This window comes from Melozone crissalis, unplaced genomic scaffold (assembly GCF_028551555.1).
Source record: "Melozone crissalis strain CALT ecotype California unplaced genomic scaffold, PUWL_Pcris_2 ptg000057l_1, whole genome shotgun sequence".
Lineage (NCBI taxonomy): Eukaryota > Metazoa > Chordata > Aves > Passeriformes > Passerellidae > Melozone > Melozone crissalis.
The window spans coordinates 1,896,017-1,915,211 of record NW_026535835.1 but is presented as its reverse complement, the minus strand read 5'-3'; the positions used below and the strand labels follow the sequence as shown (position 1 = coordinate 1,915,211).

The window sequence follows — 19,195 nt, the reverse complement described above, 5'->3', positions numbered from 1 at the left end:
TTTTTCTTGCCCTTCTTGGGGTTTTTTCCTGGGTTTTTTCTGGGTCTTTTCTTTCCCAAGAAAGATCCAAACTCTGGTCACCACCTGAGGGGTTTCTAAGGAGAAATGTTTGGCCTCTTTTTTCTTTGCCTTTTCCTGCACTTTCTTTTGTTGTCAGTCAGGCTGTAATTGCCAGGTATTAAAGAAATCCATGTTATTCCTCTTTGAATATTTATATATTCAACACCAATATTTATTTCCTTTTTATTCCACCTGATCTTTAGTGTTTGGGGTGGAGGAGGTGAAATGAGATGGTCTGCATGGTTCCAGCCCAAACCCTCCTCTGAAGTAAAAGGCCAGGAAATCTTTCGCCTTCACAGGGTGAAATCTCTGCATCCATGTGCTGGCACTGGGGGCTTTGAAGAGATGCAAACTTAAATCCTTCAATCTGGGATTTATAATCAGACTTTATTGTCCTCCTGAGGAGCTGAGCACTGGTTTGGAGGTGCTGTGAGTGTTAAATCCCAGGATCTGCTGAGGCCCCTCCTGCTCTGCTCCAGCTGCCAATGAGCTGGGTTACAGTGGCTCCCAATTAGCACAAATGAGCTTTTAAACGCCTTCTGGGGGAACTCTGAAGCCATGACTTTGCCCTGGGGAGTTGTGCATCCCTGCCTGGAATAAACAGGTCTGATTTGCACAGGCAAACCCTGCCAGGTTAATGGAGATTCCTGTGGGACTGAGGCCACCAAGGAGCTCCTGAGGCTGGGTTGAGGTCACTGATGCTCCCTGTTTGGGGATAATTTGGGGTGTGCTCCCCATTCCTGAGCAGGGATCCATGGATGGGGACTCTGGGATTCCCTCACCTCCCAGCTCAGGTTGAAATTTCCAACTCCTTGCTGTTGTCAGACCTTTATCTCCTGTTGGTGGCTGTGCTGTGAGCATGGGACAGCAGCAAACATCCTGGGCTGCTCACAGGGTGTGCTAGAGCCTGTCTGTGCTGGGAACATGGAACAGGGATTTCCAGAGCTGCTCTGAGGGTCACACACTCATGGGACCAGCACAGAGGGAAAATAAACCCAGGGTCACCAGATCCTGAGCCTTCCTGATTCACCTCTGCTGATCTGGGCTCCCTTCATGCCCTGCCTTGATTTGCAGTCGCTTTCCAGGCAGGCAAAGTGTTTTTCTTGCTTCTTTCATGCATTTTTCAGTGGCTTCCACTATGAGCCAGTGCACAAATGAAAATCTTACTCTGCTTTATCTCAGCCCCAAGCCTGAGACTCTGTGTGGCCTCTCCTGTGGGGGTGTCCTAGTAAATCACCGAGAGTGATCACAATTATTGCCCAGTTCTGCCTTTGTGGATAAATGGGGCCTGTTGAGGGCCACACCCCTGACATGCAGATGTTTGCAGGTGTGCTGTGGGGGCTGTGGGAAGGAGTCTCAGCCCCTGAGCTCTGGGGGGGCACCTGGACAGGTTCTGTGTGCCAGAGGGGCCCCAGGTGTGAGAGCATCCCTGAGTGCCCCCAGCAGCAGGAAATGGGCTCAGGTGAGGAGCCCATCCTCTTCCAAGGGAGAGCATTGCAGCTATTTCCTCTATTCCTCCACAGCACCCAGTCCCATTTGAGGGTGATTATCAAATTGCCTTTGGCCAAGTTGCCTTCTCTGGGGTTTGTGCTCTGGGACTCAGAGTGCAGCCCCCAAATGCTGCCCACAGGAGCACCAGGGCCGTTGGAGATGTCACCTGTGACATTTCCAGGGATGGAGAACAGCCCCAAACCCCTTTTGCACGTTCTCACGCTCCTGGGCAAGGCTCATCCCAGCTCAGGGCTCTTGGCCTGGAAGGGTTTTCCAGGTTGGTGCCTTTAGGGTGGCTGTGGGAGCTGGATGGGGGCTCCTGCTGTGGGAATGGGATCAGCCCCATTCTGGGGCTGAGGTTTTACATCAGAGGACAAAACACAGAGGGCTGGGGACAATTGCTCCCTGCACATGAGCATCTGGCAGCCTAGAACAGCGCAGACATCTTTTATGAAAATCCTTTCCTTAGGATTTTTCCTCCTGAGAAGCTGACAGGCCTCAGGAACAAAATATAAACAATGACTATCTGCTGTTGTGGAATGCAACAGGTGCATCTGTGATTGGCCTCATGTAGTTTTTTCTAATTAATGGCCAATCACAGTCAGCTGGCTTGGACTCTCTGTCCGACACAGAAGCTTTTGTTATCATTCTTTGGTATTCTATTCTTAGCCAGCCTTCTGATGAAATCCTTTCTTCTATTCTTTTTAGTATAGTTTTAATGTAATATATATCATAAAATAATAAATCAGCCTTCTGAAACATGGAGTCAGATCCTCATCTCTTCCCTAAGACCCCTGTGAACACCATCACATGGGGACTCTGTACAAAGTGCCTGGGCCATGAAGGAGGTGTCCAAGCATCCAGGGATCTTCAGTGCTGGGACATCCTTGGGCTTGGAGAGCACACCAGGAAGGAAAAGGCTTTTAGGCAGGGCTGAGGCAGCAGTTTCATCCTGGAGGGGAATTTTGTCATTGAGCTTCGACGAGGAAATCAAAATCAGCAGTGGTTCCCAGGCTGTGTCTGGGCACAGGGTGGGTGTCACCATTCGTCCTTACAAACGGGGTTCGTGATCGTGGATTTGATCTCAGGGTGCAAAAAACCGACACGGCACAGGGGGTTTGCAGTGATAATCAAAACAAATGCACCTTTATTGAATGACCACAGCAAAATGTGATAGAGGGATTAAGGGAGAGAAAAAGATAGAGAAAGAGAGAGAGAGAGGGGGATATAGCTACCAAACCTAGAGATGAAATCCTTTGGTCCAATCCAGTTGAAGATCCACCTGTTAGATTGGGGAGATCTCAAAATCTCTCGCTAACTCAGAGGTTTTCATTATGATAACTCTATTGGAAATTGTGTGTGGGGGGAAAACAGATACAATAAGGAACAGATGTAACAGGCAGTCCATGTTCTTAGCAGTAAACAAGAGCCATTGTCTTCTTCTTCCAGTGGTCACAACCTGCAGGCAAACATCTCGCTTTGGTCAGCTTGCCTCCCCCACACACCTGCCCCGGGCTGGGGGTTTCAGTCCCAGTCCTTGGAAGGAGCAGAGGGGCCTTTTCACATGGGGGTTCCATGGCTCAGTCCTGGATGGAGAGGCTCCTTACAGCTCAGTCTGTCTGTCACGGTGGGTGTAAAACAGGTGAGGGTCTCTGTGGGAGACCACCTGAAACTCAGGAGAAGTCCAGCCAGGGGAGAGGTGGGACAGCTCCCAAGGCTGTTGTTGCACAAAGGGCACGGCGCCCCTTGTTCTTCTCCTTGGGCTCAGTGTAGCACACAGCAAACACACCTGTGAGCAATAGCTTAGCACTGTGCTCTCAGGTCTCAGGGCCTTTGGTGTGTGACTTTCTCCTACAGAGAATACAGGGGGGTTTTCTCTTCAGTGGTCCTCAAATGAGGCAGATGAGGGAAAATTCAGACAGACTCTCACAGTGGGCACCAGCTTTTGATGCTGCTCTAGCAGCAAGGCTGGAAACAGCAAAGCCTTGCTCAGGAGGTTGTTAACCACAGTGCTTTTCTCACCAGAGACTCAGGGGTCTGGCACCTGTGGCAATATCAGCAGTCAGTTCAGCAGCTCCAACGGGGAAAGCACTAAACTGATTTGTAAATGGTTTTTCTCAAGAGCATCCAGGTGTTAAACTCACCTGACAGAGGAGAAAACAGAGCTACAAAGGAGTTAAATGCTTTGCCTGAAGTTCCAGAGCAGGCAGAGAACAGTGCCAAAGTCAAATATGTGTTCAGCAAGGTCGCAGGCATGGGTGGATGTAAGAGGTATTTTTAAAAATCCAGTTTTCACAGCCTCCTTGCCATTAAAGTTTAAGTGGTATTAATCTCCAGTAAATTCAGTAAAGCCATTCAATCCAGCATCTCTTTTATGTGGTATCTCTTATTTTTAATTTGTTTCACAGGTTCTGTGGTACTTAGCAACAGCAGGGAAATAAACCCATTGGAAACAGACAATTAACCAAGGGCACTGGGGCAGGGAAACGGAATTGTTCAAGGAACAGCTCTTGGAGATGCTGCCCTGGGGATGAGATTAAGGAAGGGATGCTGCTGGGGACTGAAATGCCATTCCTTCATGGACATGTGGTTATATCCCTGGGAAAGACATCCAGCTTTCTCCATGCCCCTGGCAGTGAGGGGAGATGGGAGCTCTTCACCAAGGTGTCCCACAGGAATGTGAGATTCCCCTTTGGAGGTGTGCTCTGTGTGTGACACCAAATTTGGGGCTTTTGCCATCAGGCTCCTGCCTGGGCACTGCCTGCCCTGGCTGCCCTGGCCTGGGGCACTCAGCCCTTCCTGCAGAAATCCAGGGCTGAGCTCACTAACAAAGCACAGCCTGCTCCATGGAATGCATCCTGCCTGGGGTGCTTGGGGTTGGGAGGGGCTGAGATGGGGGCACCATGTGTTTGGGGTCAGGAGGAGCTGGGATGGGGTAAGGAAGGGGTTTGAGATGGAGGCAACGTGCACTTGGGGTTGTGGCTGATGTGAGAAATGACTGCTCACTTTTAAAATTGTAAAGGTTTATTAAACCTTAACAAAAAATACAACAAAAGGGCTAAATAAGGAAAAATCACAGTGCTGGGAGCCCCTGTGACAATCAGCCATGTGCTCATCTTCAAAGTGAATGTTCCACCACCTTTTATACCCTTAGCACCTCCTAAAGTCCTGTCAGTGACTCCTTCCCTGCCATCCAGGGGTGCAGATCACTTTCTTACACCTCGATTTGGAGTCAGCTGTTGCCACAGTAACAACCCAACCCTCCCAAATGCCCCTGTGTGCCCAAGGCCATCCCATTATAGCAGTGCAAGGTGGAGGACACATTGCAGTGACACAACTGCACATCTACAGAGCTTCTCTTAACACACACATAATGTTCACCATCTCATTTCCCATCTGTAACCCTGAGGAGCCTGTGGGTAGGAGGCTGAGAGGGTCAGGGCCGGGCAGGAGGCTCTGCCTCATGCTCACCCTCCCCTGGCTGTGGCCCAGCCCTGCCTGAGGATGGGGAGTGGGATGAAGCTGAGGAAGACAATGGCAGGTGGGGCAGGGCAGCTCTGCCTGGGGCTCTGCTCTGCCTGACCCCATTTCCCTGTGCAGGGATTGCTCTTGTCCTGCTGCAATCCCATTTTGGGAATGGGCTGACTCCAGCTCTGTGGCATTCACATTCTCTGAAAAAATTATTTCACCCAGGATTTTTCTCCTGGGAAGCTGAGAAGCCTCAGAGAAAAGGAAAACAATTCTTATCTCATTTGCTTCTCCTGTGTTGTGCTCATGTGGAATGTGGTTGGAGATTGTTCACCCACAGGTGATTGTTCCATTGCATTCTGCTGTGAGTTGTTTTCACTCCTTGGCCAATCAGGGCCAGGCTGTGTCAGGACTCTGGAAAGAGTCACAAGTTTTCATTATTATCTTTTTAACATTGTGTAAGTATCCTTTCTGTATTCTTTAGTATAGTATGGTATGGTATAGTATAGTATAGTATAGTATAGTATAGTATTCTTTAATATAATATAGTACAATAAAGTAATGAATTAGCCTTCTGAGAGCATGGAGTCAGATGCATCATTCCTGCCTTTAGTATTTTTTAATTTATTCTCTGAGCACAGAGGGGACAGCACTGAGTTGTTTCTTTTGCAGGCAGGTCCTTAATCTTGCCTCTGGCCAAGAGAAAATCCAGTGTTTTATCACATGAAAATAAAGGTGGTGTTCTTCCCTTCCCTGCTGTCATCAGGGAAATCATTGATAGGCCACTAATTAAAGCCCCAGGCCTTAATTTGATAATTTACCTGGCATTTTCTGCATATTGGGAGTTGGTTGAATTTCAGCCCTGGAGCTCAGAGGCTCCCAGAGTTTCCTGCAGAGATGCTGGATCCCAGCAGTGAGCCCCAGCTGGGTGGTGGAGGTGCAGAGGCAGCAGGGCTGGGAAATCCCAGAGTGGAAAATGGGATTATTGCCATGAGCCCCCAGCTGGAGCCCCTGGAGCAGCTCTGGTGTCCCCAGCATGGGGAGGAGCTGTGTCAGAACCCAGGACATTCCTCTGGCTTCTTTGGGGGATATGAGACCCTGGCAGGGGTCAGAGACCTTGGCACAGAGTCACAAACACCTGTGCCTTTGATTTTAGCCCATGGAAACAATTACCAACTTTGTGTGAAGAGTTACAATCACAAGAGTTTGAGAAGAATGATAGTGAATTTGTCACAGGGTGAAAAAGTAGAATTTTGGGGATTTAGAATGGGGGTTCAAGAGGCAAGATGGAGGAATCTGGGCGTGTCCTGTCCTCCTTCTTCTCCTCCTCCATTGTTGGAACCCAGGACATCCCTCTGGCTGTCTTGGATGGCTCGAGCCCCTGCCAGAGGGCTCAGAGTCCAAGACCCCTGTGCCTTTGATCTTGACTCATGGAAAAAGTTACCAACCTTATATGAGGATCTGCAAGCCATGAAAGTCTAAGTAGAATGATAGTTAGTTTGTCATGGGGTGAAAAATCGATTTTTTGGAGTTTTTAGAATGGGGGTTCAAGAGGCAAGATGGAGGAATCTGGGCACCTCCTGTCCTTCTTCTCCTTCTTCTTGTCCTCCATCTTCTGCTGTGATGGTGACACTTTTGGATGGGTTTAGAGTAGAGACAGACTGTCTAACATAGGTGATAGGTATTGGAAAATTATTGTAAATAAAGCGCACCCAGTTCTTAGTATAAAAAGCCAACAGCACCCCAAGGGCAGGGACTGTGCCACAACCCGCCCTGCTGGACAGATCTCAGCAGGTCAGAGACAGAATGGAATGGATAAGAGAAAATAAACAACCTTGAAAAGCAGAGCTGAGGAATCTCAACTTCTTCTGTGGTCGTGGGGCTGCGAAAAAAAAGACTTTGTAATACCTTGGGGTCATCTCAGCCACAGAAACCTGAGAGACCTGGAGCTGTGGGGAAAGGCCAGAGGAGCCATGACATCGATAAAGGGGCTGGAGCTCCTCCCCATGGATACAGGCTGGGAAATTTGGGATTATTCAGCCTGGGGAACAGGAGGTGGTTGGAGACGTCCCAGCACTTGCCAGGGTCTGGAGGGGACACAGGGCAGGCAGAGAGGGACCCTGCACCAGGAACTGCAGGGACAGGACACAGGGAATGGGGTCAGACTGCCAGAGGGCAGGGATGGATGGGATATTGGGAATTAGGAATTGTTCCCTGGGAGGGTGGGCAGGCCCTGGCACAGGTTATTCCATGGATTCCCCATCCCTGGCAGTGCCCAAAGGCCAGGCTGGATGGGGCTTGGAGCAGCCTGGGAAGGTGGAAGGTGTCCCTGCTGGGTAGAACTAGATGAGTTTTAACCATTCCATGATTCCATCCATGATTGTAGGATGTGTGGATTCAGTGTGTTGAAACAGGAATGGCAAGGCTGGGAGAGGGACAAAGGAATTCCTCCTGGGCAGGTACAGACTGCCCCAAATGCTGCTTGTGGTGAGGAAGGTGAGCAGCTCCATGATCCAGGTTTGTTAGAAACAGCAGCAGCTTAGCAGGAATTGGACACCTGGAAGTTCTTCCAGTCTGTTCTCAGCCTCTTGCTGTCGATGGTAAATGCACTAATTATTTTTTTAATATCTTTTGTCTTCATATTTTATAACCTGCTCTTTAGTGTAAAATTGGAAGCCAAATCCAATTGTGGGGGAAAATTAATTTCCTTGAATTGAAGGGGCAATCTCCTTGAGACTTTTTAATCATTAGATGATAGCTGTGAGCTAAAGAAAGGCAGACCATTAAAGTAACTTAATAGAGCAGGATAAACGTTTTTCCCTGTATCTCCTTCATCTTTATTTAGAGATCTACGAGGAGGATATTTCATAAAAGCTGCTCTTCTTGACCTTTCTTCACTTGTTCTGTAGAAGAACCAACCAAAAGAATGGCAAGGAAGTAACACTGTGGAGTTCTGGATACAAACCCAACAATTCTGCTCAGCATCTCTGCTCTTCCTTCCTGCCAAATTCTGCTTTTCCTTTCTCATTAAAGGGAGAATAGCTATCGGACACATAAAAATGCATTCGGCTGAGCTGGGTGATTTTTAAAAACAAGCTGTGTAAATGCTTTTAATTAAGGGGCAGAGGAACAAGAGGCTTTATCAGCTCTTTGTCTGCAGGCCATTATTTCGTTGGGGATGAGCAATCCATTATTGTCAGCGGCCACCTTTTTGAGGGATTTACTCCCAAATCAAATGGTGTTTTTATTTAAATTGTTGAGTGCTGCTTGATTCCTCAATTATTTAATGTGGAGGCATTGTTAGAGAGGAGAATGGAGCACTTGATTTGGATTGCTGGAGGGAGCAGGACTGGTGCCTTGGGAGCTGCCTTGGGATCCTGGGTGGAATGGGATGTGCAGCACAATGGGGAGGGGGAAACTGGAAGGTGAAGCTGTAAATCCCAGTTCAGCTGTTTCCAAGAGAATTTTGGGAAGGATCGATGGCTCTGGGCTTTATTTATAAAGTGAAGTGTCATGTTGTGAAGTCTCAGGAAGAAATTCCTCCCTGTGAAGGTGGGCAGGCCCTGGCAGGGGTTATTCCATGGATTCCCCATCCCTGGCAGTCCCCAAGGCCAGGCTGGACAGGGCTGGGAGCAGCCTGGGACAGTGGGAGGGGTCCCTGCCATGGCAGGGGTGGCACTGGATGGGCTTTGAGGTCCTTTCCAACCCAACCCATTCCACGATTTATAAATAACAATGGAAGAAGCTCTCAGGGTACAGCTCCTGTTCAAGGCTTCTGAGCTGTTTCCAGCCCAGAAAACCTCATTTACCTGACTGAGAGTTCCCACTGATCCACATTATTGGGTCCAAAATGCAGTATCCTGTGGCTGAAACTTTCTCCTGGATTCTTTTTCAGGCTTTTACCTCTCCTCTAAGTGTCTCTAACAGTTTTTGACAGGAGAAGTCAGAGGTTTCCACACCTATTCCCAGTGGAGGAGATGAACTGGGTTGTTCATACCCTGGATGAAACCAGAGCAATTTTCCCTTCTCTTAAATTCCAGGAGGCAATCTAGGATAATGGAACTATTAGATTTGGCATCTGTAAGGTGGTTATCATTTCAGAAGGAATTGTTTCTGTTAATGGCAGTTAACTTGCTACAAATAAAGCAAGAGAATTGAAATCTTAAGTACCAGAGTGGCAGCAAACCATGAAACATTATCCTGCTCCATGGAAGGAAGGCTGAGCCAGCTGTCAGGGAAGAAATCTATTGGAAAAACCCTCTGATGGATTCCAATTGGAACTAATTTAATGTGGCAGCAGCATCTAGCTCTTCAACTTTCTATTAGAAATATTAAAATGTCTATAAATAATAATATTAAAGTGGGCAGAAGCATTCATCCAAGGAACTTGTGGGTTTCATCAGGATGAGTTTGGTGGCTGTTGGTGGAGCTGAGCTGTGAAATCCTTGGAATTCCTGAGCTGCCCTGGGGTCCCCAGGAGCTGCCCTGGCAGATTTGGGCACTGTGTGAGGTGTGGATGGAGGGCTGTGAGCCAGCTCTGGGGAATTCAGGGCTGTTCTCCACCTCTGCAGCCCAAACGTGCTCAGTCCAGCCTTGGACTGCTCCATGGCAAGGACAGGGCTGGAATGGGCTTTGGGGCAGGATTTGGGGCTGCTGTTACCACCCAGGATCCTGTCACCCCATCCCTGCCTCGAGAGCAGCTTCCTTCTGCAGAGCAGCCATTCCTGGGGGCTCTGGGACTTCCATGGGCTCTCAAAGGTGAGGATGGGCTGTCACTGTAGGACATGAGACAACACAAGCTCACACTGCTGTTCTCAAGGTGAAGAAAAAAGGGAAGTTTATTTTCTGACTCCAACATTTATAGTTTTCCAAGAGTGACAGTGGATTGGAGGGTGACAGTGCTACCTCTCCAATGACACTGGACAAACCAAAGGTCCATCAACTTTCTCTTCTTCCATAAAGGAATGCAGAACAATGAGTTATTTACAGAAAGTGTGTGAGAAAGTTCGCTACAAGAATGTCAACATCAGAAGGCTTAGAAAATCTTAAAAAACCAGGGTGACAATGGGCATCCCATCCCCCTGTTCAGAACTGAGAGCTCAGGGTGGGCAGGGGAGCCCTGGAGCTCCCAAAACCAGCCTCTGGCAGGACCTTGTGTTGGGATGTTGGGGGTCTTCATTGCCAACCCCTTACGGTAAAATTCACTGGCACCTCTCTGCTGGAGTGAGTGAGTCCCTGGGATTTTCCTTTACAGCACAGATCCAAAGAGCAGCAGTCAGATGGGAAAATGCTTTTTCTATTTCTGTTCCAGCACAGGGAATATCCCAGGGGCAAACAGAGCACACACCATGGCAGCAGCAGCAGCAGCTGAGAGTGTCCCCAAGCAGAACCACGTGGGATGTGCAGTGCTGGGCTCTGGGCAAAGTGCACTTTTATGGAGAGGGTCACGAGGGCTAAGCACTCCAAAAATCCCCTGAAATGTGATCTCAGAGTGTTGTGAATCAGAACAGCATCCTCATCCCAGGGCAGCTGGAGCAGCTGGAGAGCTGGTCCATGGGTTTGTAAGTAATGAGGGTCATTAGTAAACACAACCATCTATAATGTCCTTAAAATTGCACAGTTATGACAAATTAACTCCTGGCACTGTGATTTTCCTCCCTCCTTGTGCTATTCCATTGATGCTCCCAGTTTTCTGGGTTATTTCCGTGTCCCTGGCTGCTCCTGCAGTGTGAGCTGAGAGCTCTGAGCTGGAGGGCATGAGGTGCAGGATGGATGTGACAGCTTGATCCCTAACCCAGAGCCCTGCTGATACTGGGGGAATTGGGAAATGACTGCACAGATGCTTCTCCAAACAGTTTTTAAAGGATTTGCTTCTATGAATTTGCAGTGAGCTTGTTGCTGGTGGCCATGGCTCCTTTGTGATTTTAACTGGAAATGCTCTGTCCTGGAATACCCTAAAAATAACCATCCTATAGTCTACTCCATTCCAGACATGCTGGAAGTAAGAGAAGGGTGTCTTGGTTTGGAAAAAGAGGTGTTTGGTAAGGAAGGCAGGAGCCTTCCTAGAAATAGAAAACATAAACCCCCTCCCTCTGAATTATTATAATTCTGAAATTAAGGGGCTCTCAGGCAAAGATATGGGAATAGAAATAACAGTTCATTACTAGGAAAATTTGAAATACAAATGCAAAAAAAAAAAAAAATAAAACAAGCCACAGCCAGAGTGAGAGCAGTCCCTGCCCCCTGTGTGTCAGGGGGTGTCCCAGCCCCATCCCAGGGGGGCTCAGCCCTCCTGCAGTGCCAGCTGTGGCTCTGCTGCAGCAGGGATCCTGCACAAGGGGGGAGTTTTCCTCTGCAGCTCCAGGGCTGCTGCAGATGGGCCTGGGCTCCCTCTGCCCATGCAGGGCAGCAGAAAGCTGCTCCTCTGGCAATGCAGGGGGCAAAGGCTGCTGTGCTGTGCCAGGCCCAGATTGGATCCAGGGAGGAATGCTTGGCTCCTCCCCTGGGCGGAGCATCTCCCCATGGGATGCTGGGATTGGATCAGCCCTGCAGGGACACTCAGTGGCCATGGACAGCAGAGATCTCCTGGAGGGAGGGTTGGCTGTGGGAGAGAGAAAGAAAAAACTGCCCCATGGACAGCAGAGAACTGCCCCAGCTCTGACAGGTGGGGATAGAACACACGCCCATTTCTAACCTAAGACAAAGGGAAAGGCCATTATTATATTTCCATTATTATATTTCCTTCATTTATGGCAGAGTTGTGCCCTTGCCCACAGACACCCTGAGGTATTTCCAGTAAAGCAAGGCCTGAGAGCTCCTCCATAAAACTCCAGGAAAACCTTCCTCCAGTCTGTACAGCCTGAAATGAGCTTGGATTTTGGAGCATTTATTGCAGTGGTAAAACAATGTCTTCAAAGGCACATAGCCATGAAATCTTTGGGATGAGTGGTTGTTGGGAAGGATGAAAGTTTGACAATAAAGTCTCATAGATATTTATGCTTGGCAGAAAGATTTTTGAAGGAAGAATATGAAGAAGTAATAGAGATGGAAGCAAGTTTTGATAGAGAAGAAAAGAATTGCTGAGCCAGTCTCACTGGATAACCAAGGAGGCACAGGGTGTGTTGGTTAGAAGGGGTTTTTATGGCTTAGAGCAAAGGATAAACCCACCCCAAACAAGAAGATGTTTTTACCAAGCACAAAGAGAGCACAGGCAAACAAGGCAGCAAATGTGGCACGTAGAAAAAGGTCTCCGAATTTTCCAGTGCAAGAAAACTGAGAAACAACTTCTAGCTTAAACTGTAATGTACTGACTTCTAGTGATTGGAGAACAGTAACATGAATATGGTAATTACAGTAGTTATGATAGGCTTTAGATAAAAGCTAACTATCCTGGCTATCCTCTCGGCAGCCCTGGGAGGATGACAAACAGAAATCCAAAAAATCCTAGCTTTTTCTTCCCTCTCCCACCTAGGCTGAAGAGCAATCATTATCATCTACAACCCTAAACTCACCCTCCTCAACTTCTACCTATATGCTATAGAAGTTATATATAAAAATAACTATAAAAAATAACTGCAACCATTTTCCTCACCCTAAATACAATCAAGATTGGTTCTACTGTATTAAGATGCTCAGCAAAGAAAAGTCTATTATGCATTTGTAACCAAAATCAAAGGGTCTCCAGGCCTGGCTGCAGCTGGAGCTGACGGCTGTGGGCACAGCTCTGTCACCCACCACCTTGGAGTGCTGTAACACCTTGGGTACAATAAACTGCATTTTGGATACAATAAACTGTATTTAGAAGAGCTGCCTGGAGTCCCACATCTCTCATTCAGGCTCTTACAAGCGGCGGTGGGAGGCAGCTGAGCTCAGCAGCAGTGAGCCCATGGGCCAGCAGGGATGGGGCAGTGTCCCTCAGTGTCCCTCAGTGTTCCCCAGTGTCCTTCAATGTCCCTCAGTTCCCTCAATATCCCTCAGTTCCCTCAGTGTCCCTCAATGTCCCTGAATGTCCCTCAGTGTCCCTCATGTCCCCCAGTGTCCCTCATGTCCCTCAATGTCTCTCAATGTCCCTCAATGTCCCTCAGTTCCCTCAGTGTCCCTCAATGTCCCTCAGTGTCCCTCAGTTCCCTCAGTGTCCCTCAATGTCCCTCAGTGTCCCTCATGTCCCCCAGTGTCCCTCATGTCCCTCAATGTCTCTCAATGTCCCTCAATGTCCCTCAGTTCCCTCAGTGTCCCTCAATGTCCCTCAATGTCCCTCAGTGTCCCTCATGTCCCCTAGTGTCCCTCATGTCCCTCAATGTCTCTCAATGTCCCTCAATGTCCCTCAGTTCCCTCAGTGTCCCTCAATGTCCCTCAGTGTCCCTCATGTCCCCCAGTGTCCCTCAATGTCCCTCAGTTCCCTCAATGTCCCTCAATGTCCCCCAGTGTCCCTCAGTGTCCCTTGATGTCCCTCAGTGTCCCTCAGTGTCCCTCAATGTCCATCAATGTCCCTCAGTGTCCCCCAGTGTCCTTCAATGTCCCTCAGTTCCCTCAGTGTCCCTCAGTGTCCCTCAGTGTCCCTCAGTGTCCCTCAATGTCCCTCACTGTCCCCCAGTGTCCCCCAGTATCCCTCAATGTCGCTCACTGTCCCCCAGTGTCCCTCAGTGTCCCTCACTGTCCCCTGTGCTCTCCCTGCAGGACCCCGGCCATGATCGGCTGCTCCTTCGTGGTGAACAGGAAATTCTTCGGCGAGATCGGGCTGCTGGACCCCGGCATGGACGTGTACGGAGGGGAGAACATCGAGCTGGGCATCAAGGTCAGTGCCATGGGCAGCAAAATGTCACCTGAGGGTGCTCCCAGGAGCCCAGAGGTGTCACTGGGCTGAGCAGTTACTGGGACCCTCAGGGCAGCTGGGAGGTTCTGGCGTTCGCAGCGCTTTAATTTCAGTTTGCGGGAGAAAAATGACTCGGTTCTGGGGATGAGTTTCATTTTTTTCCTCGGATTCCAATCTGTGTGAGCTGATGCAAAAAGCTGCTGGGATGAAGTGGCATTTCCAGCTTGAACCTGGCTGTGTTGTCACAGTGTTGTTGGAAGTTACAGGGATCTTTATAAACACAGTTGGGTGAGCAGTGTTTGGGGGTGCTGGGGCTCCTCTGAGTGTCTCAGGAAAACACAAAGCCTGCAAATATTTTCCAGGCATTTAGCATCTGCAAATAAAACGTGCTCACAAGCACAAAAGCTGCTTTGAACAGTGAAACTCTACAAGGCAGGATTTCAGAGCTGCCTCAGTGCCTCCCCCTGACAACATCCCCTGATTGCTGTGTACAATATTAGATCTGGCTTAGTGATTCAAGTGTTTACACACACTGAAGTGATTCATAAGTGATGAATTCCATGTTCAGAGTAACCTGGGATGGCAGAGTCTGTGGAGATTCTTCCAGGCATGCTTTGGAGTACACTTGTGCATTAACAAGCTGATAGGAAGGAGGCTGGAGACTTCTAACTGGAAAATTGCATTGATTGTGCTGTTGTAAAAATGAAAAATCATTGTTCAGCTCAGAGATTCACCAGAGGATATTTGCTTTGCTGGCAAGGCACAGGAAACTTAGGAAATCTGTTGTTGTTGGCTGTGGGGAGCAATAATCTCCCTTAAACAAGGGAGTGGAAATTAAAGGTTTTCAATGTGCCACAGAGCTCCTCTCCTTGTGAAGTAATTACTGCTCATCCTGCAGTGGGGCTGCAGAGATCCCTCTCCAAACCCAGCTCCTCTCGTGCCTCTCCTGCTTTGTTTGGGTTTGGGATTTTTGGTCTCGTTGTGGAGCTGCTCTTCTCACAGTAATTGCAGCTAATTTGCCTGGTTTGGGGGGATTTCATTGAAAATTGGCTTCTTAACTGGAAAACTTGGATAGATGTCTCAGAGAAAGTGGTGAGCATTTGTCCTCTTCTTTTTCATGTGCTGAATTTTTTAGAAAGGCCCATAAACATCCTTGTGGGGAAAAAAATGAAAAACCCCTTCTGTTCCCAAGTGACTTTCCCAAGCTTGAGTTTCCAAGCCATGCATTTTCACATTCATGCTGCGTGTTCTGGTCAAGGTTTTTAAATTACTGGTGGTTATGAGAGGCAAAATACTTTAAAATCTGCCTTGTAAGGCTGCACAGAAAGTAGAATTTTAAAGATTATTGAGCTCCAAAAATCTGTTTGTGGGTGTTTTGCTGTTTTGCCTGATAAGTGGCTGTCTGGAGTCCCAAAGGTAACTTGGGAGGTTCCTTGGTTGTTTCAGTGATTCCTGGATGAAAATAAATGCAGAAAGTGTTTCTTTTTGATGATGGTGCAAATTCCATCATCATTCTGAGAATTCTGGGGCACTTTTAAATGTTTTATGGATGTGATTGTCCCTCTCTGTTCTGCACCAGTGCAGCCTCACCTCAAATCCTGGCAGCAGTTTTGGCACCAAAATATCTGAAAAATCTAGTCAGAACTGCCCAAAGAACAAAAACAAAGTAATAAATTCATTGAGGCTACAAGAAGGGCATGGAAAATTCAGAGTGTTTCAGGCAAAAGCACAAGGTAACCTGTTATGGGAAAATAAATTGAGGAATCTAAATAAGAAGTGGAAATAAAGAATTGAGAAGGTTGGGCTGGGCTAACCTGGAAGGGCCAAAGCCCTGTACAAGAGTCCTGATTATAAATAAACTAAATAAATTAATTAAATAAATGCTTCAAGGTGAGGCATTTAGAGAAAAAGGAAAACAATATTATCTCATTTGCTTCTCCTGTGTTTTGCTGCTTTGGAACATGGTTGGAGATTGTTTATCCAACATGTGAATTGTTTTTACTTAATGACCAATCATGGTCAGGCTGTGTTGGGACTCTGGAGAGAGTCACGAGTTTTTAATTAGTATCTTGTTAAGCCTTCTGTAAGTATCTTTATTCTTTAGTATAGTTTTAGTATAGCATATAATATAATATAATATAATATAACATAACATAACATAACATAACATAACATAACATAACATAACATAACATAACATAATATAATAATTAGTCGTCTAAGAACATAAAGCCAGATTAATAATTTCCTTCCTGCCATGGAGAACCCCCAAAATTCCACATGGTGCCCAATTCTCATGGTTTTAAAGTGCTGCTGCTGCTGCTGTGGGTCCCTGGCAGCTCCAGGTGGGAATTTTGGCACAGAGACTTCATTCCCCATCCCAGCTCCTCCTGCTGGAAAGTTTTCATTTCTTCTGGAGCTGTTTGTGGCCCTGGATTTCAGTGAGTGTGACTAAGTGGGGAGGCTGCCTGGGCTCTTGGGCTCTGCAGGGAGGCTTAATGGCTTTTCATGGTTAGTCACAGACATTCCCTACAGATGCTCCATAAAATTGTGTGGATCTGCTGGAATAAAGATGCCAAAGTCTGTGCCATGGCTGCTGCCAGGGTTTCCAAGTCTGGGATGGGCTGCAAGGTTGTTTTCAGAGTATTTTGTGCTTGTGTCATGCATTGCTAATTAAAGTTATTTGAGTTGTCTTTTCAAGATTAATTTAATCAATAGGGATATTATTACTACTTTGATGGTATCATTTGTACAAATTGTCACTTGAAGAAAGCAATTAACTGAGAATGCTTATTAGCTGATCCATCCCACACCTTATTTGTGCTGCAGGAATCGATTATTGGATTCATTAAGTCAAGCACAATTCAGGGATCCCTTTGAGGTTTAACCACTGACTTGAGCCGCTTTTACTGCTGCTGTTAAATTGGCTGGGGGTCGGCCTGGAGCCTTCAAAGTATTTCCAGAAGGAAAGCATGGCATCTCTTCTTAATATCCCAGGGTTTTTTCCCCCAGATTTGTCCTCTAAATCCAGCAAGGCAGATCACTGGTGCTGCCAAGCCAGAGGATTTATGTGCACAGAGCATATGGGGTGGGATTCCCATGGAATCATGGAATGGTTGGGTTGGGAGGGATGTTAAAAACCATCTGATCCCACCCCTGCCATGGCAGGGACCCCTCCCACTGTCCCAGGCTGCTCCCAGCCCTGTCCAGCCTGGCCTTGGGCACTGCCAGGGATCCAGGGGCAGCCCCAGCTGCTCTGGGCACCCTGTGCCAGGGCCTGCCCACCCTCACAGGGAACAATTCCTCATTCCCAATATCCCATCCGTCCCTGCCCTCTGGCACTGGGAGCCATTCCCTGTGTCCTGGCACTCCATCCCTGTCCCCAGTCCCTCTCCAGCTCTCCTGGAGCCCCTTCAGGCCCTGCAAGGGGCTCTGAGCTCTCCCTGGAGCTGCTCCTCTCCAGGTGAGCACCCCTGGGTGTCCCAGCCTGGCTCAAGCCCTGGAGCAGCTCCATGCCTTCCTCAGGATTTTCTCCACGTCCTTACTGTGCTGTGACCCCAGAGCTGCACTCCCTCCAGCAGGGAATGAAACTCTGGGCTCACCCAGCAGGGAAAGAAATGGGGGAGTTAGAGCAAGATGTGGAAAAACCAACAGGGAAACCATTAAAACCTGGAGAAATTTTCTTTATCGGCCATGGGAGTTGCATCTGTGGGATGGGGCTCTGTGGGGATGGATCAGCTCTCCCTCCTCCAGGCACAAGGAGCGTGGAACAGCTACTCCAGATATGCTGATGCCTTGCAGGACCTTAGAGGCTCCTGCAGGTCAGCAAACATAAAAAAAAAACCAATAACAAGAAAACCCCAAACAAACAAAACCAAACAAACAAAACCACAAAAAACCAAAAAACAAAAACAAAAACAAACAAACAAAAAAACATCCAAAAAACCAAAACAAAAAAAAACAAAAAAAACCAACCCCAAACATTCAAAGAGTTTGAAACAATCAAGCAAAAAACTCCACACCCCAAACTTGCCAGCAATATAAACTCCAGACCAGTATTTTATAAGTATTTTATCTGTCAGACACCAATATCCAGTTAGAAATTAGGGCTTAAGGATCTTTCCAAATAAAAATCAAGTTAATTTGGAGGGAAATAAGACCAGGGTTGGCCTGACCTTGGGAAAGCTCTCAGAAATACTGATACACCAGGAATATACAACCTCCATTTGTTTGTTTGTACCTGTACCCCTGCTAGAGGAGATTTTGCTCTTCACAGTGATTGTGGTGTGGTGGGAAGAAATATTTGCAGCCCTGAACAATACCCAATCACTGCCTGCATTTGTTTGAAGAGCAGGAATCAGCGCAAGTGTGAGCCCAGCTCTGAGCTCTGCCATTTGAGCTGTCAGCTCGGGATTTGCAGAGTGCTCGAGGGTGCTTTGGCTGGAGCGTTGCTCTTGTTTTCTAAACTGATAAAATGCTCTCCAGCCCAGCCTCCTGCAGGGAGTGGAGCTGTGTTGGGATTGTTCCTGAGCAGGAGTGCTGGGTTTTGGCTGTCCCTGCTGGGGAAGGGGTGGCAGGAGGCTCCCAGCTCCCTTCCCTCTGAGAATAAAGGGTTTGTCATCCCTGTTGTCTGCTGGAGATGGGACAGAGCAGGGAGGAAGGACTGATTGTCAGTCCTTCAATCCCAGCTGATTCCCCTCTTGTCCCTGACAAGCTGATTTTTATGCTGGGAAGGCTCTGATCATCTTTGCTGGGAAATGTGATGGCTCTGCCCGTGCAATAACCGTGTGAGAGTCACTGGTGGGTGAAGAAATCCATTTCAGGACTCAGCCATGCCTCATTGTCACTTCAGACTCTGGCAGGTGTCAGCTTTTCACTGATTCTCCTGGGATTGGTGCCTCTGGCAGGCAGTGCTTGGGATTTGTCAGGGGCTGCTTTCACACTGGGCCAGCTCAGAGCCTGTCCAGGGCCTGGGTGGTGAAACCCAGATGTGGAGAGAGGAGCAGCAGCCCTGGGGCTCTTGGGCTGTGGAGCCAGGACAAGGCTGGGCAGGTCTTGGGTTTGGTGCGGCTGGAACAGCTCCCAAGGTGTTAAAGAATCTTTTTTCCCAGCCCTATGACCAAATAAGAAGTTGAGATTCTTCAGCTCTGCTTCTTAAGGCTGTTTATTTTCTCTTATCTGTTCCATTCTTTCTCTGACCTGCTGAGATCTGTCCAGCAGGTTGGGTTGTGGCACAGTCCCTTCCCAAAATCCCTCAGATGGAGATGAAGCAGAGCCAGTAAAGGGGATGCTGAAGTGGGGCTGTTGGCAGGGGGGAATCACAGAATCATGGAATGGTTTGGATTGGAGGGCTTAATCATCTGA

At 48.0% G+C, this 19,195-nt stretch overlaps 1 protein-coding gene across 1 annotated transcript in view; it reads left to right on the top strand.

Annotated features, from left to right (window-relative positions):
* Positions 1 to 19,195, top strand: part of GALNT17 (polypeptide N-acetylgalactosaminyltransferase 17) — a 245,160-nt gene that overhangs the window by 141,826 nt on the left and 84,139 nt on the right. Inside the window, exon 6 of the mRNA XM_054287051.1 lies at positions 13,696 to 13,813. Within this exon, the coding sequence (XP_054143026.1) occupies positions 13,696 to 13,813 (118 nt within the window). The remainder of the gene's footprint in view (positions 1 to 13,695; positions 13,814 to 19,195) is intronic.